We start from the raw sequence: 26,179 nt of genomic DNA on the forward strand, positions 1-26,179 counted from the left end.
GTTCTCTACCTGTCATAATATACACTTTTAATCTCCTTTGAAGCATTATTTAAGTGTTTTTAGACCACAACATTTCTAGAAGAACTGTTTGCTTCAAAGAGCAGTTCACCAGCAATCAATACACTTGAACAGAAGTATCTTACAATTTATCCTAATGCTTCCTTTCCTATTCGTACTTCCATAAGCTGTAATGCAGGACTAAGCAATCCACAGCACATGTACCAAAACCAGCATACCACCAAATCCGAACTTCCCTAAACAGGGCCAGCACAAAACTAGGAGCCAAGAGCTGTCACACATTGAGAATGACACCTGTGAAAGTATCACCTCCCACAGAGCTGTGAGCCTGGCTAGTGCACTGCTTCACCAAAAGCAAGGTATGATGCTGACCAGCAGCACCTTGCCTTTCTACTAGGCTCTGCCCCCCTCCATCTTACCAAGTGTTTGCCACCAAATTTCATCACTATTTTGAGAAAGAATGTAATCTGGCACTTTACACTTCAAAGGTGGATGACCTTTGCCTTGTAATATCAGGGTTTACGTTCCAAAATAGCATTGATGATGATAATAATAAATCAACTTTGAAGTAATCTCACTGCAAAGCCTACGCCAAGAGTTTGACTCATCAATCAATCAAAGCTCAGATGCAAATCTATGATTTTGGTTTCCTAATACGGGGTTTTCAATTCCCATTAGCACATCAAACCAGTGACGTCAGATAGGTTAAACTGTTATGCTGATCTCCAAACTGTGGCCATGAGCTTTGGATTCCTGGGCATCGTGTGACACTGGGGACAATGTTCAGTTGTGTGGTGTGACAGTACCTCCCTCCCCAGAGCTGGATTCAGTGGCCAGCTCACAGTTGCTCTCTTTCCTTTCCCACATAACTTCATCATTTCTCTTTCCTTTACTTCATCATCCACTAATTGTCTGGTGCATACAGAGCGTAGATTCAGCTAGGCTCACCAGCACTGTGGCTTACATGCCGGTTGGCAGCTGCTTCTCTGAAATTCCCTGTTCTCCTCTACATGTCTTTTTGGATCCGCAAAATAAATCTTCAGAACTGTAATGTCTGCACGGTTATAAGCTACTATATCATACAGTGACTACATATGAAGCATTATAAATAGCTGATAAGGAAGAACCGAACCTTTCTCACCCAAATCTTTCATCAATTCTAAAATTCTAGTTTCTGACTCTGGGGTGAGATACCATAAAATAGTGTGTAAGTAGTGCACTATATGGACTCTCAGTGAAATACTTGGCTGAACAATTCTAGCAACCTTTCGATTGATAATTTTACAAAGGTTCTAGAGATATACAAGCACAGAAAGGTTCTAGGCAAGATTCATAGTATTTAGCTTGACATTACACCTTAAGAGGAGCATCCTGTGATTAATGCCCAATCAATCACCAAAACTGGTTTTCCACCTTTGCTCCTCCATGTTACCGAGACGATAAAAAAGCTGGTGTGAACCAAATGAGCTGTTCTAACAAAAGCAAAGATACCTCTTTCTAAGCGTGCTGAATGAACACATTTTGATTACCACTCAGAAGCACTTTATTCTAAAGTAAGAGGCAGAAAAGACATCAAACAGTAAACTTAGTTCTGTGGTTTGGAAATTTAGTCTCTGCTTAAGGTCTTCCACCCTGCCTTCGCTCCTGTATGCCCTTCTCAGTTCTGCCAAGAAACTGAAGTATTGAAATATCCCTAGAAAGCCATTCCTATAGGATATATATCTCTCCTAGACAAGTAAATTCTGAAAGTTGCATTAGGAAGCCTTCTACATTCATATTAACACCCATTAAAACAGATATAAGAGTTTCTTACAGTTTGGCTAGGGATCTCAGGTTTTGGATACTCATTCAAGCTGAAATAGCAGACAATTAAGCTTCATCTGTTTCTAGTCTGTTTTCTCACCAACATCTTTTTAAGCTCTTTACTAAATTCGCTGGGAGCAATGGAAAATAGAAAGGCCATATTAGGAGTGTAGCAGCCAACAGCCCTTCTTTACTGAAGAAACCAAAATATCTCTAAGGAGACTGAGACATGGTCTACATGGTTTTGGGGCAGAATTTCCCTTTCATCTTTTGGCAAAATATCACAAACCTGTCTGTCAGTTCAGTGAATATGTGAATACAGCTCCAGCAGTCTAAAGATATTATTTCAAGTCAGATACTTTCCTCCCCATACTTGCACCGATACAAAACAGAATGCTGATACAACTGCTTACATGTAAGATCAGAGGGAACATACAGCTTTAGTGAGTGTTTAGATATGCTGTGAGGGAAATTATGATTAAAACCAGTCTACAAATTACAGAACCTCTTGCTGTGAATCAAAATGGAAACAAATGGTTTAAAGAATTTTGAGCAGTTCTGAGGAGCAACATCAAATAGCTCATACCTTCATTTTTGCTATGTCTAATGGGAAGCACATCAGCAACTCCCAGTCCTAAAGCCTTTGTCCCAGGTTAAGCAATTGGTTAAATAGTTAAAAACTGTAGTATGGCTCTTTAATATCAGTTTGCACTGAAACTTCCATAGCGTTTGTACCTAACTGCTCTCAGCACTGTAACAAAATAATAAACCATAACCAAATAAGTTCTATACAGATATATTTATATTAAAATATTGTAATTCAGGAGGCAGGAGACAAATTTAAATGGAGTGTCTTTGTAATAGTTCTAGCTCTTTCAGTACGACCTTGCTCCTAGTACTTTCAATTCTCTCTGTATATATCCTTCATACAGAATATACAAAACCATGATAATGGATTTGGGGGAATCTTGCAACTGACTCTTGACTTGCAATAAGTTGTATTCAGGACAACTCCACTGCCCCAATCCAGTTTCAGTGAAGAGTATGTAAAGATTCCAGGAATATCACACTGATTATAAACCTTCAGGGTTCCTTCCCTTCCTCAGGGCATTTGGTGACAAAGGATTCATGTTAATAGCCTATTACCCATGTCTTGACAACGTGTAATTCCCCTTTCCTTCTCCCTACCTCCAACTTAAGTCTTGAACCTTTCATGGCAAGATTTCATCCTAATTGTGCAGATCTTACGCACTGGTGCCAAGTCAGAATAGTTTCAAATGAAAGGCTTTACTGACTGAGTCCCTAGACCTCCAGAAATGCTGAATAATCCCTGTTCTCATGGAAATTCTGGAGAGATAACTGGTAAATTCAGCATCTTAACTTCTGTATAGATTCAACATACTTAATTTTAGCCATACAGATTTTGAAACCTTTAATCCATAAAGAAGAGGTAAGGAGGTAGAGGGAATGGAAGGGTAACAGTTAAGTTCCTTGCCTTGTGACATATTATTCTTTACCAAGACCACAGGAAAGAGCCTCTAAACTACTTATCAAAGCTATCCTTTGTTTTACTTTCACTCTTCCTTCTCCTTTTGCCTATTCTCTATTTAACAAGTTTTGCAATCCCTTTCCTGAAGCATGACAAAGGTGACAGAACAGTACACCACTTTGAGAACTAGGGTCTACCATTCAGAAACAGAAACTGTCAGCAGGGAGGTCTGGCTATGTAAGCCACATACTTCTTTATACTCATATTCATCCAAAGCACACTACCAACCTTCCAGTGCATGGAATTCTGTGATAACATATTACTAAACAAAACTTGGACAGGATTGGGCTGGCAGTTGTCTTTTGCCAGTCCATAAATGTTTTTTATAACTAGCGTTCTGATTGCTGGTATGCAGTAAGACAAGCTGCCCTTATTATACAATAAGCCTTTTTATAGCAGATGGTAATTTTTCCAGTGCTCCTACTCTTCTAGGCTTCATGAGCACAACCACTCACTTCCAAAAGCACAAGTGATTGCAGAAGCTGTGCTCTTAATGTAAAGTAGGTATTAACTGGTTGTTATTGTTTAGCTATTACTATTGTTTAAGAATATGTGCTAATTTAAGTGTCCAATATAGGATCCAGCACTCCCAGACCGGTGGTGTTAGACTACACAAATATAAAGCCTTTCTTGGACTGCTTTGTTATAAACTGCTTCCCTAGAACAAACCCAGCATCAGAAGAGCAGTACCAGTCTGATCCCGCCCCATACTCCATACACAGGAGTTGTGATTTCAACAGCAGAAGAATATTACTCCTTTACAGTCTTTATTTCAGAGCTGGAGAAAAATATTGGCATGATTTCCAAGCACTGCAATTAGTGACAGAGTGAGTAAAAAGGCATGTCTTGCTATAGTACTCTTGTTAGTTTGAGAAACAGCTTTTATGGCATTGATGTACAGAAAGGATTGCGGCTGGGTAATAGCATAGCATTCGTCTTTACTGAAGTCTGCAGAACTGTGGGAAGCCGCTGATTTTCTGGCCCATCAGCAGCATGGAAGAATACACCCTATCTGATTGCCTCACTGACCATACAAACAAGCTGTTACCATGGGCCTAGCATATGTACTGAAAAAACCAGCCGAGTATTATGTATCTTACTTTTTGCTAGCTATTTATAATTTATTCTGCACCTTCTGAACTATGTGTACTGAATAGCACTCTTCACCGATTTTTTATTTTTCTTTCTCTTTTTCTATTCTGTAATCACATACCTCTTGCAATGTCTATCCTGAAGCATGCCAAAGGTGACAACATATTATTTGCCCTTAAGATCCGTATCTCAAGGAAAAGCATGATACTGATTCCAGTCAAATTCCAGTTTAATATTAAAAGGCGAAGAGGCTGGACTTTTTCTGACACACCACTCAGTAGAGTAGAATAACAGAAAACTCTTTTCAGACCACAAGGTGGAGCAGTAGATCCTTATAGATCTTAGTAGACCCTAACCTGATAATTAATGTAACGGCAACCTACTGCATTTATAGAAAAAAAAGAATTACTGGAGGACCTAACAGGGTGGATCATGACTTTCAAATACAGAGCTGCCCAGTAATATCAATGATTGTTCCCAAGCAGACCCTTCTTGCATTTCCTGATTCATTTCATTTATTAGGACATTATAGGAGTGGCAGCTTTTATTGATGCCTAATTCACATTAAGGAGCTCACTTGTCAGCATGGCCACAATGACAGCAAGGAGACAATCCATTGATAACAAGATATTACCCCCTGAAAATGCCATTTTTTAAATGAGTGCAACATTAAAATAGAGATAAAGCATCTTCCCCTGAAGGAATAGTACAGGAGGAAATAATTTCTCAAATACTAAGTTTAGGAGGTTGTTCTCTGCAGTCCCCTCAAAAGATTTACCTTTGGAAAACAAACAAGCTTCACACAGACTTTCACTACCATTCTGCAATAGAGCGCCATGCTTTTTTTTGCTTTGTGGGTTTTTTCTTCTTCAATGTTAATGTAACCTGCCTTCCAGCAGGTCTCGGCACCTTGCCTTCTTGGCAGAAGCATCAATTATTTCACACCAGTAACAGAAAGCAAAGAGTTTCAGTGAGCAAGAGCAAATAAGTATATTGGACTAACTACAATATTATAAAGTTCAAGGCCAAGTGTTATCAAAACATCAAGTCCACAGCTTTGAAGCTACTCAAAAGTGTCTTTGCTACATGACTCTGTCAGCATTCAGGACTGTATCTGTCTACTGATGTCCGATAAGACTGATGCTAGAAGAAAGCTCAAAAGCTCATGCCCCCACCTGAGGGGTGATTATAACTGTACATAGGCATCCTATTTATTAGATTTATCACAAAACTAAGGAATAGCTTGTTCTGGGCAGTGCTTTTGTCTCCTCTCTAAAGAGGAATTGTCAAGGAAGTTGTGTCAATGAGATCACGAGGCAGGTGTTGGTGAGACCAGAGACACTCCAGGATTTTGTTTTGGGGAAGAGTTTGATCATTTGCTCCTTTTCTGCAGTTTGTTTCTCATTTATGTGTGGCTCTACAGCCTTAGTTAAAATCAATAGATTCATAAACCACAAGGGAGAAATCCTGACCCAGCTGAAGTCAATGGGTGGTTTTTTTCCATTGACGTCACCAGAGCCAGGATTTCAACCCAAATAACAGACGTCTCTCTCTTAAGGACTCCTAAGTAGACAGAATTTCCAGACTACGTGAGAAGAAAAACAGAGTAAAGTAATAAAAAAACTATTCAGACTAAACTGATATAGAAGACTTCCACTGACTAATAACTGATCTTCACTCAATGCAATAGCTCAGTACTTTACCCATTAAGTAAGATGTCAGGACTTACATAGATGATGGTCATTATTACACAAAATGAATTTACTCTGTAAGAGTTAGATTATGACCTCAGCGTTCTCCTACGTAGGGTTCAAACAATTAAAAAAAAGTACTATTTTAAGAAGTGCTTTTTACTCTCACAGTTTCATAGAGACAAATGATTAGGCAAGAATGTCTTTCGAGCTCTCAAGGCTAAAGAAAAAAGCTGGGAAAATACAAAGCAAGTACAAGACTAAAAGCCAGCAGACAAATAAAAGGATTGGACTAGAAGATCTCACATATTAAGACATTTCAAATTATTCTGGAGCCTAACCCATGGTTTTTGAACTTTTCAAATTGGCGGTTGTAGCAATATAGCTGGGATCGGTTAGTCTCTCTACCTTGCCTCTTCCCTAAAAGAAAGTGACAGAAAACAGTTACCAGGCTATTCCTAAATTGCAGGTTAATCCTTTATTGACGCATACGGAGGCTGATGACAAAACCACTGTCTCTAACCCTAAATTAAGAGATTTAGAGATCTTCAAGATCACCTACATCTTTCCTTCTAAATACTGTTTTACAGTCATTGGGTATTATGTGTTTAAAAGCTGTTTAGAAATATAAAGAAAAAAATATAGCTGTGTGCTAAGTTGAAAACACCAAGCTCAGCCACACTCATTTATCTTAAGGTCTGAATAATCAGTGAACAAAATTGCCCCACAATCTGCCCTAGCAAAAGCTGCACTGTGATGAAACAAGAAGGATTTTGCTTCAAACTGTTAATAGCCTCTGCTTCATCTTGGCAGTGAGCTATGGTGGGCCCTGAGGTCATTTTCACATTCTTCTATGGCATTTCAAGCTAGGAGGCCCTGTGCAGAATGGCAGTGATAAAGTATGTACTGGACAGCTTGGACTGGGGGGGAAATTTACTTCGTTGCTTGAAGCCTATTAGGAAAATGGTCCCCTAAATAAGAACAAACATAAAGCTCAGGTTTCAAACTTAAATAAAAACTTTTGTCTGATTAATTCCCAGAGAAGAGGGAGAGTAGTCAGACAGAAAATGAAGGAAGGGTGTTGCTAGCCAGTACAGCTAGATTGATGCAGCAGTGTTGTGGTTTCATACTGGTCTAGGTGAGATTCAGTTTACCCTTTGGATCAAAGCAATGTCAAGAGTAGTAGTTCTTATAGTCCTCCTATTGCAGGGATACTACTGAAGTTTTGCTTTGTACCCACAATGCCCAAATTCTAAGAGACTCCACCTTATGGGTCTGCACTGCATACAGAATATTACCAGCACTACCCTAGGCCAAATACAGATTTTTTCCTAATGGAAAAGTTTTCTGTGAAGAATGCTGTGACAGTTTTTGTAAAATTCTTGTGTTCAGTGCTCATAGAAATGTACCATACAAAGAAAAGAAGCCACAGCCATTTGGAAACTACCTTCGCCCAGACCTTCCAGAATTTTAGCACAATCCAACAGCAACTGTAATCTTTGATAAGAGTACAGGGTTTTGCATTGTTCCCCATCCCACTGGGGGGGGGGGGGGCATGAGGGGGAAGTGAGTGAGTGGCTGTGTGATGCTTAGTTACTGTCTGGGGTTAAACCACAACATCTAGGCAATTATGCAGTAGTAGCCATCGCTGTAATGGTAAATTTGCCAAAATTGTTGCTAACAGCATCACACGCAGCCATTAAAGTTGACAAATAAATTAAATTGATGCAACATTTGTCTTATATAAGAAAATATTATTTATGGCTAGATAGCATACTATCCATTTCAAAACATGTGTGAAATCTGTACTTTGCAGTTTATATAGTATGTCTAAGAAATATAGAGGTACCAGAAAACTGTATATAAAGAATACTTCCCAGTAGTGTTGACAGAAAACATAGGTGGGTTTTAATAAAACATGGAGAATGGCTTTACAGTGTATGTAACTGTTTGCCTTCTACTTTGAAGCCCTGTATAAACATGCATTATATGTAGTTTACAGTACAGTTATTCTGCTTCCTTTAGTGACATCAGAAAGAGCATTAATCCTGAAGGCTTCATTTATAATGACTGAGAGTACAGGTTAGATTTACTAGTATTCTTACAGATGGAACATATAACTGTCTTGTACTTCTGTGATAAAACATAACCGTTTATTGATAGGAAGAATTTAGAGGATTCAGTTGTACAAGAGTTTGTAAAGATTAAGATAGTACAGAAAGTATTATACTATTACAAATATATCTCTAATTAAGCCTGGAAGGAAAAGGAATGTTTTGCTTTGGTCATTGAGTCCAAAAATTGGAGCTACAACTTAAAATTGGATTAATCACTTAATGGTAAGGCAAGTTTTAAGTGTACCTCAGAGTGTTTATACTTGATTTTCTCTAGCCCATTTTCAAGGCATTTACCTCCTATTGGTTTGTACATTAATCCTCTTGGAAGCTGCCTGGCACTTGTCTAGAGCTGATTTAAGATGTCTTAAGCACTTTGTTTTACCCTGGCACAGTTATGAATCTCATGCTGCCTAAAATGGGTACTGTGTCCTCTCCAGAGGGTGCTTAACTTTGGGGCTGTTTTTTATTTTGACAACCTGCAAAAGAAAAGCAGTCTTTAAGAGAAACACCCTCCATCTGAGGTCGTGTTATGAACCAGAATTTGCACTGTTACCTGTACAGAACAAACATGCCTTGTCTCACTGTGTACATTAGCTACTACTGTTGCTTTAATTAGCTCTGCCAGGGCAGTTGTATCACCTCATATTAGGCACCCAAAGCAGGTGGCATAACTAGGCAAAGTCTCCCCATGTATACCCTGTGCAATGTACAGAGGACAGCGAGCAGCTCCCACAAGAGCAATCCTGAGAATGTTAGAAAGTAGAAAGACCAAAGCAAGGACTAACACTGCCTAGATGAGGAGCTGAAATCCAGAGCATTCATCCTAGGCTCTTTACTAGTAAGGTGGAGGAACATCTCAGGGATATAAACTTGACATTCCTGAAACATCAAATGCACAGCTAAGAAAGTGGGTACCATGATTTAATGTGGGTACAAAAAGTGCCCACATAACCCTTCAACCTGCCAATGTATGAACCTGCTAGACCAAGAAATACCTGTAAGGTGGGAATTTTAGACAGAAAAGCAGAAATAACTATTACACTGTAATTGATTAGTTTAGTTTACTTAGTCTCTTCAGATTATAAAAAGAAGGCTGAAACACTTGATTGCAGTGCTTATGCATCTTCACAGGAGGGAAATAGAAAATATTGCAAGGTATTTTAATTTATCAGGGGAAGCACTGCCACAACCAAATGTCAGATATATTCAAATTAGAAATAATGATTTTTTTTTAATAATTTTTTTAACACCAAAGTTATTAACCTATGAGGTAAACTACCAAAAAAGGCAAAGGATCTGGCTGGTATCTTCAAATCAGGATTGTATGTTTTTCTATCTAAAACTCTGGTTTATGTTAGACAGGAAGTTCGATCAGAATATCTAACAATCCATTCTGGCATCAAAATCAGATGGATCCATGAATTTTGAAAACATTAATTTTAGTTTACAGCTGGCTGAGACAAAACAAACAGAAATGAACATACAAGTTCTCTGAGAAGGGAGAGAAAACTATGACTGACAGTCTGTATCTGAACAGAAGTAAAACTGTAGTTGCCAAAATCTCCCTGGCACCAAGCAAGGACTTCCCTACACTTATGAGACAGCTAAAGCTGACGAAGTAGTACTTCCTTTCGTGTACATGACTATAGTCTGTACATCACAGAAAATAGTTTTTCAGCACACAAATTTCAAGTAAAACATCACATGAGGTTATGCTATTATGGATTTTTTAGTGCTGGAATCCAGCAAAACCTGCTTATCTTGATCCACAAGCTTACAGCGAATAGCTTCTGATGTCTTCATTCAAAAAGATTTTTAGTCATGGATGTTCTGCCACCAATAAATCAGGGTACATTTTGACAGTACATTTGACTTGCTTTTGTACATCTCAAGTACAGCCTACACCTTACATGGGTGGTTTTGTTGATATGTAATTGCAGGTGAATATATCCTTGTGTCACCCCTAATAATTGCAAGGTTGGGGAAAAAACACAAATAGAACACTCCTATTAATAAAATGATAGAATAGTATTTTTTCCTCTTAATTTAGCATCTCTTAAAGCTTCCAGTCATGTCTATTGTGAAGCAGCAGTGTTCTCCAGCTAGGCATCTGCACGCTGACCCAGCTGTCCAGTACTACGCACCTTCCCTGACCAGCACCTTCTGAAGAGCTTGTGAACTAGAAAGTTTGCCATTTTGTTCCCAACAGTGTTAGCTGTTCCAGGAAAGGATACCACCACTCCTACAAACCCTGTCCTAATCAACATTAGTAATAGGGATTTCATAAATCACATAACAAAACAGTGTACAAGCTGGCTCCACATTCCAGCTCACTTACTCTCTCATTTCTTGTTTAAACCAGCCAGGTAGTTAAAAAAGAAAAAGGCACAAAATCAACAAGATAGATTTGGGCAGGAATGTTAATAGTTAGACCTCCACATTGTTACAAACTCCAGATTATTTACTTACCAGACTACTGTCAAAACGCACCTTGATGCTAATTCATTTATTTCAGAACAAAGGAGCCAGCTTCAATAGTAACTCTGCTTTAAGGAGGCATGATGTAAAAACAAAAGCTATCACTGCAACCTTGTAAAGCAGATTTTTGGATTTTCTATGGTCACACTCATGGCAGAACATGGAAATGGCTTAAGTTCCTAAGCTAGCAGCAGTGAGAGTGTTGTGAAGGTCAGCAGCAGGAAAGCTCCAGAGCTCCCACTGCCATGCTGGCCATCTTGGACCAACCTGATTTACATTCTCTCAAACCCAGCATGTCTCTTTATTTATTCTTTGATTTCCTATCAAACAACATAGGCCTGTTCTGCTCCTGTATGTTCCTGCGATTATCTTTAAACTACACACTGTTGTAAATGTGATCATTTCATTAATCTATGTAAATAGGACTTTAGCCAATGACTTGGGTGTTATTTATGAATGAATCATGCTGCTCTGAGTGACTGGGTATATTTAACTCTCATTAATTTGTTCAAAATAGCTACTAATGGGTTTCTTTAGCTCATTACTTTTGTAACAAAAAGCCAAAGAGAGGACTGGGTTTGTATGGATGGGCTTGGGTAACCCTTTCTGTGATCAGCTTATAAATACACTGCACTTCAAGTCACTTAAAGTGATTTCAAGGCAGTAGCAGGTTAACAGCTCAAGACAAAAAATGCAGGCTTCAGTTGGCATCAGCCCATAAACAGCATTGAACCATTTCTGGAAACTATTTGTTTTCACTTCCTTTTGAGTGAAAGGAATGCTATTAAAATTGGAATTCTGGAAAAACTGAAGGCCCTGAGCCCAAATTGAGAGTAGAAATATAAATAGGTTCAAATCTAGCAATGGTTAGTTAGAGGGAATAGCTAAATATAAGGGCTTCAAAAGAAACATGTCACTCACCATAGTATAGCTCTACTGGTTTTATGATTCAGAAATACTTTCCATGAAAAAGGTTGCATACTTGGAAGATTTTATTGCATACTTTAAGGATTTTATATGTGCAAAGTGCTGCTGAAGTTTTTATAGTATGTCATGCAATCTGTTTTGCAGAAAAAAATTTTTTTTTTAGTACTATAATCTATTGCTGGCTGGGCTCAACATCATCATACAGCTGCTGTTAAAATCATCATCTTGGCTTTGACACTGAGGTTATATCATGTTCCTTTGTATCTCTGACTTCTCTTTGCTGTACCATGCAAACCCTTATTGTTTTTAATCTCAGGTCAGTAAAGGTATGCCTGTCCACCCCTTCTTCCCAGGAGTCTGCAGCAGGCTCAAGCTCGCCTCCTTCAGAGGTGCCCTCGGTGGCTGTGCAAGCCAGCTGGTAGCTAGTCTTCTGAAGAGCCAGAACTAACGTACACGTACTAATAAATGCGTGCCTTTCTGATTACCTAGTTCTTCTAACTATGGCGATCTTGTACATTCTAGATTTCAAGGTCTCTGCACCAGGGACTTCCTTTTTCATTCACAAGAGCCTGCACAGATTAACGTTTCCACCCATTTTCCTCATTGTCTGAGCAAACGTACTGCCCTCTATCAACTGTTTCCTGATACTGTTTGAAGTACTATTTATTCTGTATAAAAAAAAAGCAGTGTTGATCAGATACAGAGATTAGCTTGTATTTCAATTCACCAATTGCAAGATCTTTGGGTTTTAGACTCTTTTCCTGCACAAATACTGGAAACACTCCTATCTGAAAATATACGGCAATATTTGCACAAAGTTTGTTGTTTTAGCAGACTTCCCCGCCAGTTAACATTTTGACTAGAATAACCATGGTAACAAATGCAGAAGGCTAACAAGCACAAATAGTTCAAAGTTGTTTCAACTACCCCTGGCCTGGCCTGCTTCTGGTATGTGCATCAACAAATCCTTTTAGGATAACAGCAGCTGTTTAAATGATCTTTTTTCAGTCATTAGTAAATTAATGCCTCTTTCTGGTATTTAAAAGCAAGACGAGACCTCCTTGTAGGATTGAGAGGAGTATTTAGAGCTGTATTCCCCTTTGCTTCCCACCCCCTAGGATGCTGTCAATGCTGAAGAACAAAGGGAGGAGACACTCTTTGTGTGGATTCTGTTCTACAAAAATTAAGGCAGGCACTGAACACAGGAACGCAAAACTTGTCTTGTATTTTGTCCTTCATTAATTAAATGTAATAGTGTTTTAAAAAAACTTCTGTGTAAGTTTCCACTTGAAGTTTCACACAGATGGTTCTTGTAGAAGATGACGGTTTGACCTAATCTAGTTTTGCATAAGACACAAGGCTGTCTTAACTCCATGTATATGCTGGCACCTTAAGGGTTGTATATGGATCTCATGAAATCTGTTAACAGAGAGATGTAGCAATTTGCAACAGTCCAAGGCCAACCTGTGGCTTTTGAGCTGCATGTGACTCAGTAGGAAGTCAAGTATGGCTCTTATGCCAGGGTTGTATTACAGACATTAATTACTTCAGATTTTTAGCTGTAAAGGGAAATTATGAACCTTTAGGGTTTGCTAAGACCAGTATTGTCCCGTGGGATGCAGCTGTGTGCTCAGCCCCATCCCATCACACAGTGGGGGAGTGGAATCCCCTCGACTGCTATCAGTATGTTACAGCCAATGCAGCAATCCTACAGATTGCATTCCCTCAGCTCTCGGAGGTAGGTAGATCTTGGCAAGCTAGTCTGAAGTGATAGCCAAATTGTGTGCTCCCTAAGAGTTCAGCTGTCTTGGCTATACAAATCTGACCAGCCCCTTGGATTCATGCAATTAAAGCACAGCAGTTTCTGTGGCCAGTGGCACAGGTGGGAGTGACACAGCTGGCATTGTGTCACTCTTCCTAACACATTTTGACTTCAATAGATCAGGTAGGCATTAACAGTGAGGCTGCTCCTTCAGAGAAGTCTGGTACGATGCTCAAATTCACACCAGTGGACCTAAAGCAAGAGGCCCACCAGCATGCGGGTTTGCTTCCTCCCTGGCCCACAGGATGTCCACACATGCAGGACGGTATGAAGTCTCCTTCCAAACAACACCTCTTGTTCCTAAGAGCCTGTACACAAACCAGTCCTATGATGGAACCCCTGTGCAATGACAGAGTGAGGTGATCATATATTACACATTTGCTGTTTATAAGCATTTGCATACCATTCTAGTTTGCAGCAATTTGAATGCTACTTTGACCGTCATTTATTTTCCTTTGAAGTGCCCATGATCTTAGAAAGGGTTCAGTGAACAACAAGAAGTTCGATTCTGGTTATTGGCTAGGAATAGAAGAGGACCTATCAAGATATTTACAAAATATCTGACTTTTTGGTATTTTTTACCTAATGAGAAGCTGCAAAACAAGAAGTTTCCAGAAGTCTCCAAAACATTAAGTCAACTTCATGTGACTAAGCACCCTTACTTTGATATTTATCTCAATTTCAAAATACTTCAATCATGTAGTTACCTGAAAGTAACCCAGCTATGAAACCCTGCCATACTGTGTAACTGCTCTTTGCTGAAAATTACACCACACTTTATTAATCCCTTGCGGGGGCAGGGCGGGGGAAGAAAAAAAAGAAAGCAACCTCCTTTAACTAAAGCCTGGAATGACTCGCAGCCAAATAGATGACGCTTAAGCAAGTATGCCTAAGTACAGTACACTTCACAGTTCATCATGGTTATTAGTCATACTTAAAAAACATGTATTTTAAACTAGCATTTAATATATATGTCCACTACACATCTCCAGGATTAATTTCCTCAAACACAAATTTCCCTATTCAATTTGCGGCATAATGTTTTCCACAGTCTCTTGACATGAAAGTTAATCAAACAGCACTCTGTACAAACTCCATACCTCCCAAATACAAGCTAGGTTTGTGAGTCAGCTCCACACACTGTAATACTATTGAAACAAGACAAGTATGGCACTACAAAGGCCATCACTTAGAAGAGATCTGACAGTAAAACCACCTAAAATAATTTTTCTAGATACTAGATACAGTGAAAGCAGTATGTAGTATCCCAGATTGATTTAGCTCAGTATGTTTCAGCATTGAACAGAGTTTAGAACTGCAGGGTATCAAGTATTTGTTGAATACAAATATTTTTTTCTCTACAGTATTCAAACATATGACAGTTCAACATGACAATCAGAGAAAGTAGCTTATGAACAACACTGAAATATTATTAAAACACATATCACTGGTACTGTAGTAGCTTAATGTGAATGCAGGTTGCATTTGCACTACACTCAATATAAACATCATCAGTACAAAGATTCTTGCCCCCAAAGTGATACAACCAATGTATTTCCACTTTTAGGATACATTCTCAAAGCTTTAAGCTGTTCTTTATTTCTGTTGATATACCTTGTCTTTGTTTCATTGCAAGATTTCAACTTTCAAATACCTAAACTTATGACTGAATGCTGAATACATCGTCCTTATCATTATGTTACAGTACGTTACCTTTAGAAGTAGATTTGTGTATGACTAAGAGAACAGTTTGTTTTTCCATTCTTATTCTCCAGTGTATATACAAAATTCTCTCTCTGAACAGTCATGCTAGGCAGCTTACACTAGTAATATCTGTGAAAAGCAAACATGAAAGGTAAAGGAGCAACAACTATTCAAGACCTTTAAAAGTATGACAGTAGTTCCAGAAGTACTTTTTAAATATGCAATTCATTCTGCTTACTGGCATGTTTTAGATAGCTACAGTCATGCTTTTATACTTTTATAGACTACACATACCTTCTGTAAGTTTATATATTTAGAAACAATGCAAACATACTTCCTTTTGCAAGGGAAGTTTTCAAATTACTAAACCAGTACAGTAGATTTTAAAGGTATGCAGAAGTTCATACTATTTGCTATTGGGAGAAGTAGACATCTGCTGCTGTTTTGCTTTTTTCTTTTGTTGAACAATTTAAGCATGATTTTCACAATCTATTTTCTTTTTCATACCTAACTCCTAAGGACAGCAGTCAGTTATTCAGGATATGTAGTTACTCTGTCAGCTCCTTATTTATCAAAACAATCTAATATTTTTTTTATACAGACAAATTTTACATGAATTGAACTGTCCTGGATCAAGCAATAATTGTTCTGGACCATGTAATAAAATAAAAGCTACACTTCACAGGTACCACAAAGCAGAGGACTGACAGAGCATCCATTTATTAAACATGACACCAACTGTAATTGTTTTACAGTATCATATGTAGCCATGCACTGAGGGAGTCTTCTTTCTGTGACCTGGATCATATAAAATGGCTAAGAAATTTTCAGATAGTTTCTACATTAGATGAGCCTTTTGTATTTCAGTTGACAATACTTTTTATGATTACTATCATAAACATTGACACATCAGGATTTTTCCACAGGTGACAGTTTCTGTGGTATGAACTCACAGGACAATCCTCAATCAAGTACAGTTATGTATTCCAGGAAGGTGCAAGCAGCCCTGGCACTGTCCTGCTGCAATATAAAGATGCTGTACTTGGGCCCAGCAGTGAAACCTAGTACATACTCCACGTTAATGGCAATGAGTTATTGCTAGGTTAGAACGGGGTGTGTTGTCTAACATATTTCATAAGAATAAGGGAGTTTATTATAGCAAAAACCAAAATATGCCATGGAAGCCCAAATTCCATATGACTGACCAGTAGTGATTCATTTTCAAGCCAGAGGTTGCTGCAGACACCGTAGACGGTATGATTTAAACCGCACTTACAGGAAGTTGCACAACATTTATTTTCCTCTGTTGCTGTCCTCCATGTTCCCTTTTGAATGTACTACTCCAAAAACACTTAACAAAATTTTTCATAGTCCCTTTCCTTTTTAGTTCTGCAACTGTGTTCGGCATAATTTCTCCTTCAGTTAGGGATTAATTTTCAGGGACACATTTTTTTCCCCTTTGAAGCCAAAAAGCAGAGGGGCAACATTAGGGGGAAATAGGAGCCATGTCTACAGCTTTTTTCAGGGTTTCTGTCTCTGAGACCTTAAAAAAAATACAGGAAAGGGCCCAGAGAACATGGGTTCTTCCTTCCTGATATTTCCCTTCTACTTCCCAAAGGCAGTGGCTTTGCCTTTAGCCAGTAAAAGTAAGCAATAGAGAAAGCAAAATGTAACCAAAACATAGACCATAATGTCTAATTATTCTCTTTCCAGGTGCTTTTCTTATTCCCTATATCCTCTTCTTAATCATTGCTGGAATGCCTCTGTTCTATATGGAATTAGCACTGGGACAGTATAACCGAGAAGGGGCTGCCACTGTGTGGAAAATCTGTCCAGTTTTCAAAGGTAAGTGTCCCTCTGCTCACTTGAACAGCACCGTGAGGGTGCCACACACTTGTGATCACAAACAAAGTAAAGGTCTCTCATCTTTCCACAGACAGCATGATATTTGCTGACCTTTCCCCAACCCTTGGAGTCAGAAGTCTTTTTGTTATCACAAGTGGAGCACAAAATGGGAAAAGCCACAGGAATCATCTTCAGGGTGATTGCTGAGGAGTGCAACAGAGAGCAATGAGCAGGAGCAGTTCAGCCCTGTCCTCCCTTTCCTCTGCATATTGCAGAGTGGGAGGCACTCTGTATCTCTAGGTGGAGGAAGGGGTTGGCAATGCAAACATTTGGAAAAATCAAATCCCATCGAGGGCAGTTCAGCCCTGTCTCCCCCAGTGACTAAGATAACTACTGACTCCATTCAGTTCATTGTGTGGAGCACTCTCTGCAGAAGTCAGGTACCACAGTGGCTAGAACACTAAAATGGAGTTGTGGAGACTGTAGTTCAGCCACTAGAGTGGTAACATCACGTGAGTTATCTGTGGCTCTGTACCTCAGTTCTCCTCCCTATGAAATGGGAGGAATGATTCTGATAGACTTTACAAAGAGGTTTTCAAATCTAGCAATGAAATGCACTTATTAAAACCTCAACATTATTATCACTATTGAGTGTTTTCCATTAGGGTTAACTTTCCAGCATCACTGAATAAAAGGCTGTGGATTGCTGTCTTGTGCACTGAGTTGCAATCATTCTACAAGGAAAAAATAGCTGAGGTTAGGTGTTTGGATACTGATCAGGGTGTTTGGCATTGATCAGGGATAAAAGGATCTCCCTGGGTGAAAGAAGCCATATGCTTTCTGTAGGTAAACAAACATTTGTTAAGGAGCCTCAAGAATTTTCTTAAGTATTGCTTACCAGCAAAAATTGTAAGTTCCCTTATATCTATACCAGATTGTATCTATAATCTTATATAAAAGCCTTTTCAACACAGAGCTATCTGAAATGAAACCAGTCAAGCTCAGCTGATCTTAGAAGCTTAAAATTCACATTATGTTCATCCTGTGACTGACAAAAGCTGAGGAGCTTAACAATAGCAATCCAAACTTGGCAGATCTGGTGCTTGGATATAGGTTACGCTGAGTAAATGTTAGTCTTCTTTCTCAAAATACAGCTTTCCTCTTTAAGGAGTCTAGTGCTGCCCAATAGGAAAACTGCAGGTTTTTTTCTTATCAGTCAAACCCAAAACTCACAGCAAAATTAGATATATAGTAAAAAATGAATAAGCAAGCTAATAAAATATGTGCCTCAAAATTTTAAAATAAATTCATATAAGATTTACCTAGCCCTTCTATAATCTGTTCACGTGAGGCAAAATTCATCCTATCACCTGGAAACCTGATGACCCTTGCTCAAGCAAAATTCCTGCTGGTATCAGTTAATACCTTTGGATGGCAACGAGGATTTTGAAAACCTAACTGCAAAAATTAGACCTTAAGGATCTCAAAGAGTTTGAGCCAAATACCACTGCGCTCAGAGGTACTCTGTCTGTTGACTTCAGGATTGAAAAGATGATGAGAAAGGAAAATAGAACTTATTTCATGTACAGTCTTGTTGACATTCCAGCTGTGTTTTTAAGCTGACATTTTCAAGGTGGACTAAACATACATTACTGTTGATTTTTAAGTGTTCTTATTACTAGGATATAGAATAGCATAAGTTATTTGATTCTCCAAAAGTAATAAGCATTGAGTTCAATTTGCACCTCAGCACTAGTATAAAATCAGTATTTTAAAAGCTTTGACCAAATCTTCTGGTAACATACAAACACATTTTACTGCTAATGCTTTTGAGTTGTTTCTGGGATAACTCAAATCACTCACTCAAATGAAAAGTACACAGTCTACACAAATTTATAACAGCTAATCTAAATGAGCAGCACTATAGTACTAATTCTAGCTATGAATATTATTGCTATAAACTCTAAGGACTCTACTTCTAATAAGATGCTCTTATAACGCATGCAATTAAAAACACACCCTGTAACCTTTGCAATACAGTCTGTTTTCATCTCTGCATTTTCCAGGGTCTATTTTAGAGTGTGGGTGGTGCAGCATTACTTTTAAGAAAAGCTAAACCTAGAAACAGGAGAGCAAATTTATTCCTCAACATTCTTATGATTTCAGAGGAGTGACATTTAAGATACATTTGATCCAGTATTTTTTTTCTTGATATTAAGTATCTATCATTGTCCTGAATTGGAGGAATTTCAGAAAAACTTTTTTTAAAACAGAAATCATCCAATTTCAGTGCAACATATATTATTCGTACTTAATATTTTAACATTCACATTAATATTTAAGAATTATCCCCCTGGGTGACTCCCCCCTCCGCTCCATTCTATTGATCATAATGTATCACTAGAGTTTGAGTGTTAATGTACTGGATTCATTTAAGCACCAAGGATCTGAAGATACAGTTTCATATTTACTTTCACAACCTTTTCCCCAATGTTAAGGGTGAGCAAACTAGTCTATGTATTAAAAGCCTCCGGAAGAGCAAAGACTAACTTTGGTATATGCAGCAGTCTTTGAACTGCCAACTCCTTCAGGGTCAACATCTGTTCCTTATGCAAATTTTAAACCAAGGATTAATACTCAAAGTGTGTGCTACTTCCTTGCTTTATCAAGAAATATGAAAACCTAACAATCTCCAACTGCTAGGATCTCCAAAAAACTAAACTGAAGAAAATTAGAAGTAAAGGTTTACACTTAGGTGCTGTGACAGTACAGTGATGATAGTCCTAAAACAGCTTTAGTCTCTACCTGTTATATCTAATACATACAACTTTGGGGTAGGACTCGGAGAGCAATGCTGCACACAGAGTAAAGGAAGAATGATATAAGCCAATGTAAAGCAAGCTTCCAGAACAATTCTGCCAACAAACTTTTGTTCTGCTCTGACAATAGTACCAAAGCTTCCTCCCAAACCACTGGAAAATGTCCATTTTCATGAGGACAACATGCATTCTCTGGGGCTTTCTTGCTAAAGGGACCCTCCAAGCACACTTCACAGTATGCAAAAATATAAAACAAATGTTCAAAGTCAAAAGAGAATGCTTACAGTGGGGATTCTGTAATCCTGGGGAGATAATGAAATGGTTTGAAGGTCTACACACAGTTTAGCCCCAAGCTTGATATTCACCAAGATTTACTGGCATGCCCAAGAACCACTTGGAGCCCCTCAGTGGAACAGCACAGACTCTTTCATGCATGTTTTGGACCTAATTACATGCTGACGGAAGCCAATCTGGAGATTAACAATGGGAAAGAAACAGGACAGGGATCACTGTCTGTTCCAAACTAGCTCAGGGTGGGAACGTGAGGCATAGGGAAAATTCACTTAAGTCTCGAGCTTTACTTTTCCAAGAAAAGTTGCCAAGACTCTGACATTATGAAGATGAAGTGAGTTTCACTCCTAACATGGGCTTGCAATCTTCTGCATTGGAAGCAAATCAGCAATGGAGTTGTACAAAAGCAAATTTTGACATTGCACTGCTTAATTTCTTTTTTTGGCAAACAACTGGATTTGCTAAAAGCAAGTCATTTACTAAAATCATTGATGTAATTTTTTTTAAGGTCAGTGACACTGTGTCTGCATGTGTGTATGTAAACGTCAAAAGTTCCTTTTATTGGTCTAAAGATCTAAAATGAATTTGCAACCAGCTGAGTTTAACAACAGTGTTTGTATATACTCTTGCATGTAAAACACAATGTATAATCTAGTTTTCCTTTTTCTTTAGGTGTAGGCTATGCAGTGATACTCATAGCTCTTTACGTGGGTTTCTACTACAACGTTATCATAGCTTGGTCTCTGTATTATCTATTTTCATCATTCACATTTGAGCTCCCCTGGACAAACTGCGACAACAGTTGGAACAGCCCAAACTGTACAGATCCCAAACTCTTCAATGCATCAGTACTTGGCAATGGTACCAAATACTCGAAGTACAAGCTCACTCCTGCAGCTGAATTTTATGAGTAAGTGTTGACCTGACTTTGCTATTTATTAAAAATTCTATGTCTAACTGTGATTCCTCCAGAAGGTAAAACAGCTTAGCATCCAGCCTCTAGAATAAGCATCAGAAGACTAAGGCTAAAATGCAGTTGTAATGTTGATCTGTATTCCTGTATGATTAAGACTCTTGCCTCTGTGAGCTTTGGTTTCTCCTGTACAAATGCAATACTTGCCACTGAGCAAAATGGAATTGGACAAAAGACACAAGTCTTCCCCGATGTACCACTTCCACTTGCTTCAACTTTGCCAGGGAAAGGAAACATAGAAATATTCTGAGAAAGATGACTGCATGCCAAACTGAGCTGACTTTAAAGCTTTAAAATAATCATTTGTTCAACAGGCTTGGCCTGTTTCTCTACTTGCAAAATATCTCAGAGCAGACCTCTGTTTGCTCAGCTGCTTCAATAGTTCAATGAAGTGAGATGAAGCACCGAGCAGGAGGGCTGCTGCCACATTGTAGAAAGATGGGCTTTTCTAATTCCTAAGCAAAAGAGCATTCTGCAGTATGGACCAAGACAGGCAAAGGCACACTCAAATCAAACACTTGGAATCCAAACCAAAAAGGTATATAAACTAACAACTGAACTATAAAATAAAGATATCAATCTGTGTATAAATAATTGCATTATGGACCTCCAGGGGAAAATGGGATTTGATTAGGATAAAGAAAGGAGGATGGGCATCAGGGTAATTGAATCAGCCGTGGAATTAATCTGAATAACCAATTCATATTTCTGTGTTGGGAATAGAAGGATATCAGGACACACACCTGCTGAGCAGCAAGTCCAGGCCTGTAGAAACAAAGGGACACCACTGTTACTATAAATAACCTAGTGTGCGTTACACCATGCCTGGCTACAGCAGCGATCTCGAGGTCTGTGTTCCTAGCTCTGAAACATTTGTGGCTGCTATTTGTCCTCTGAAGACAGCACAGTGAAAGATCAGTTACCAAACTGTTGGCACAGGTTTGGGTAAACTAAACTCAGTGCTTTGAAAATAATAAGGGGGGATTGAGTTCAAAGGAACTCACTACAATGGCAAATAATGACACCTAGAAAATCTACTGCCCTTACAAAGACGGTATGTGATGTGTTCGTAACTCAAACGTGAAGATAGATCATTTATAGCAAAAGGCTTTATACACATGTAGTCCAGTTAAAGAACCTTCACTTTGAAGTGAACTATAACAAGTTATACATTCAGTATCTTCAAACAAAGAACTGCATTATTACAGAACTTCGATCTGAACAGCATTTGAAAAGAGGTTTTCTTTATCATTTTCTTGTGCTTAAGCCTTGTAAAGCAAAATGCAATCCCTATATTCTTGCTTTGCTCCTTTGTGATTTAAAGTGGTTCTACACATTTTCTGTTATCACATCATGCTTTGGGTATGATTTTGAGTTTGTAGTGGGTGAGGTTGTGGTAGAATCTATTCACAATGTTTTGATTTAGTTCCACTGATCTGGGGAACAGCTCAATTTGTGATTCTGTCTGTACACTGAAACTTGAAACATCCTCACCACGTAAAAAGATTCAAAGTGCAGTTCTCAGAAGGTAAGAATAAAAAGGGAATTTGACATTTCATTATGCTTTGATCCCTGAATTTTGGGGCAATAATTAAGTCCCTAGGCCCTGTACTTATTAGCAACTAGATTATATTGCAAAAATTAGAATAACCACTCAAGTAACACAATCTGTAACATCTGCTTCCCCAGCTGTAAAAACAGGGAATCACAAGGGGCATTATGTTCACTTATCCAGTATTTGGATTAGCTCATCAAGTCCAGCTGTACAGCTCAGGTGTGGACTTAAACTTGTGCAACGTTTTAGTGTATTCAGATCCAACCTAACAAAGACAGCCCAATTCAGAAAAGTGTTTCTTATATCAAATAATCTAACTCATTCTCATGGTCTTTTTACAACAGGGAGAGCTGAATCTTCTGATCATAAAGTTTCCTATTATGTGCAACAGGGCCAGGAAATAGAAGTGATGATGTAGTATTAAATTTGTATCAATATAGTGGGTTTACAAAATGATGCACCATTTCTGGATAGAGTATGTTAAATAATAGTTCAAGTAAGGGTCTTGACTGGCTACGTTCCCTCTGCAAACCCCCTCAAGTAAAGGCTGAATATTCCTTTAAGAATACTGGAGAACACTGGGTGTCCTCGTACCATATTGCACTACTGCTTGAACAACTGCTGAACTTGACCCAACTGTTTGTGTAGGAATCACACCTGATTCTTCCTGGTAGATAGCCATTCATCACTTCTTAATCAACAAATATTTGCCAGAGGAGAACTACAGTTCCTGATAGAATGGTTTGTGCCAGGTCAGTCTATTCCTTACAGCCAGAAATCCTAAATTATTGACTGGATAGCTAATTGATCCTTCTTCAGTACTACTGTGGATGAATAAGAGTTTTTAAGTAACAGCATGATGAAGACACTGGTTTCCAAATTCTGTGATCATATTTACTTTCTTAAGATTGTACTGCTATCCAGTGGTACAAGATATTAGCAATAACAGAAACAATTACTTTGAGGGCAATAGATTTATTATGACAGATTTCAGATTTTGAGTTTTGATCAGTTATATAGAGAAACAAGGAAGTGGAGCAGCTACTTTTATACCAGAGGGAAATCAAACTATGCCACTCAAAATTCAGTGGGATACCTATGGAAGCCCAGCCTCTGCACTAACACAACAAAGTATGATAATTAGCATTATTAAAACAGGACTTGAAAACAGCAATAGCACTGGTGCCCACTGTAAAAATACGATAGAAAGGAAGAGATTTTGTCAGTGGAGGTGAAAAAAAGTTCCATTACAATTTGGAGTATTTGGGGCCATGTTTTCAACCACAGTAACTAGCATAACAAGAACTTGCTGCTCTGTGTTACTGGGATGCACTGTGGCTTATGGGAAACTTGTTAAGGATGCTAAATGTGCCCAAGCACTTAAGCCTTCAGCCTCAAGCCTACATGGGAAGTGGTACAGCTTGAACTTGGTTCTCTAGGTTGTATATTTACATCAATAACATATGCAAACTTTTGCCTTCTGGTGGGCGTGCTGAACTGGAAGCAGGGAGACCAGAAACACCAAACATCTGTTTTGCAGTTGGAGAGTGACTGAAAAGAGATACTTCCAAAACAGGCCACAAGCAGAAAGCTGGTGTGGTTACCCTTAAGAGAAACAGACACTTCTTCTTTTTGGGACATGATTCCTTCACACAAAGCTGGCCTGACCATGAATTTAGAGTAGGTTATTTCCTAAAACCATGCAGCTGCCAGAGCTGACTGTCTCTATCTCCACCAGCACAGGAATAAACTGTAGGAAGAGGTGGGAGTACTGTGATGTGATAGTTCATCTAATACTCCAAGAAGGGCACCTCTAAGTTCAACAGAAATATGCTGATTCTCACCACTTACATCAAGTGAGAGAAGGGAAAACTTGCTAAGAATCTAGGCCAAATCTTTCAGCTGTCCAGTATCTGGCAGGGAGGGAAAGCAGGGAGAAACCTCTAAGCCTCAGACTTGGAAGAAATCAGTTCAAATTGCAATTTCCATGCCAAGGCACTGACAGGCAGACTTTGACTAACATTATTTGGCTTTTATTTTCAAGCCTTAAGAGTTGGGCAATAATTCAGGTTGAAGTGGTTCTACACTTAGGCTTTCTAGAGTGTTTCATTTTACTAAGTCTGGTTTCAGTCGTTCAGGCTTAATTCAGGTCAAGGTGCCGCTGACATCAATGGGACAGTTGCTTACAACAGGAAGGAATAGGACCTCTACAATACTTCATTAGAGATGGTTAAAATCAATTATAAAGTATTTGTACACTGCAAACTTAGCAAACAAGCACTCCAAAATCTGATAACAACTGGTGCCCTTCTGCTAGTAATAGTCATAAGACAAATGCAGTTAGGAATAAAATGTAAATTCCACATTTCTTTGGAGACACACATTATTTCAATTACTTCCCTCTTCAGCGGTTTGGAATTAAACACACAAAATGCGAAGGACCTTCTATCCTTTCAACATATATTAATATAATTCATTATAAACATTTTTTTGGAAGAACACAAATGCATCACTACAAAAAAGGTTCCCCTATCTACTCCATATCACTCCTATTTAAATACTTTATCTGAATACAGGTATACTTTATATTTGTTCTCTCCATTCTTGTGTCTGGGAAAAGTTTGTTACCATCTTGCTTTCATTTGCTGACAGTTAAGAAATAACAGTTTGGAGGAACAAAAGCACTATTCTTCTCATGAGGTACTGTGCCTGTAAAAAATCATGAGCTGTTATAGGAACAAATCCTGGCAATTTTTTAAACAAAACAGTGAAATTGTCAACAAATTTATTGAGCTACAGCTATTTTCCTCTGATAGTACTTTTTCTCAGGGCTGTAATCCATTCTTTCTGTGTAAGAAATAAAACACATTTTTACAGGAAATTTTTGTGCCAGATTCAGTAAAGAAAACTCACAGAATTCACAAGTCTGCCCAGCTGTGAGTAATTGCAAAAAGCTATCTAAGAACAAGAAATAAAGACAAAGTTCAGTCACAGCAGTCTACGTCTATCATGTTTATGAACATAAATTTATGAGGAGTGTGTGAACCAAGACTATTCTGAAAAAAACCTCACCCTACAGAGCAAAGATTACTTTTATAGACCGATAGGCTTGTTCTTTGGGGTACAAGTCTTCACCAGAAATACCACCACAGACCAAAAGGTCCTCATAGTACAGTATCGTGTCAAATGGAGTGATCAACACTATGTGCTTCAAAGGAAGATGCAGGAACCTACCTCCATAAAACAACTCTGAAGCAACCTCTCCCAAAAGAGAGAAAACACCACTTCAATTAAGCATAAGCAATTCTGCCTATAAATGCTTATAAAAACTGAATCAGACAAGAACTAATGAGAGTGGATAGCCCTATATTCTGCTAATCATATCTGGTAAGAAAAGACTCTAAGCTCATGCTAAACGTGATCGGCAGTTCTCAATGATACCACTCTCCTGGACAACAAACCTCCACTGAATACATCTGAAGCTTCTTTAGGAGG

General features: G+C 38.5%; 1 protein-coding gene across 1 annotated transcript in view; it reads left to right on the forward strand.

Annotated features, from left to right (window-relative positions):
- SLC6A2 (solute carrier family 6 member 2) overlaps nucleotides 1-26,179 on the forward strand; it is a 79,188-nt gene that overhangs the window by 5,802 nt on the left and 47,207 nt on the right. Inside the window, exons 2-3 of the mRNA XM_075040276.1 lie at nucleotides 16,915-17,046; nucleotides 20,829-21,066. Of these exons, the coding sequence (XP_074896377.1) occupies nucleotides 16,915-17,046; nucleotides 20,829-21,066 (370 nt within the window). The remainder of the gene's footprint in view (nucleotides 1-16,914; nucleotides 17,047-20,828; nucleotides 21,067-26,179) is intronic.

Source organism: Buteo buteo, chromosome 11 (genome assembly GCF_964188355.1).
Source record: "Buteo buteo chromosome 11, bButBut1.hap1.1, whole genome shotgun sequence".
NCBI classification, from domain to species: domain Eukaryota; kingdom Metazoa; phylum Chordata; class Aves; order Accipitriformes; family Accipitridae; genus Buteo; species Buteo buteo.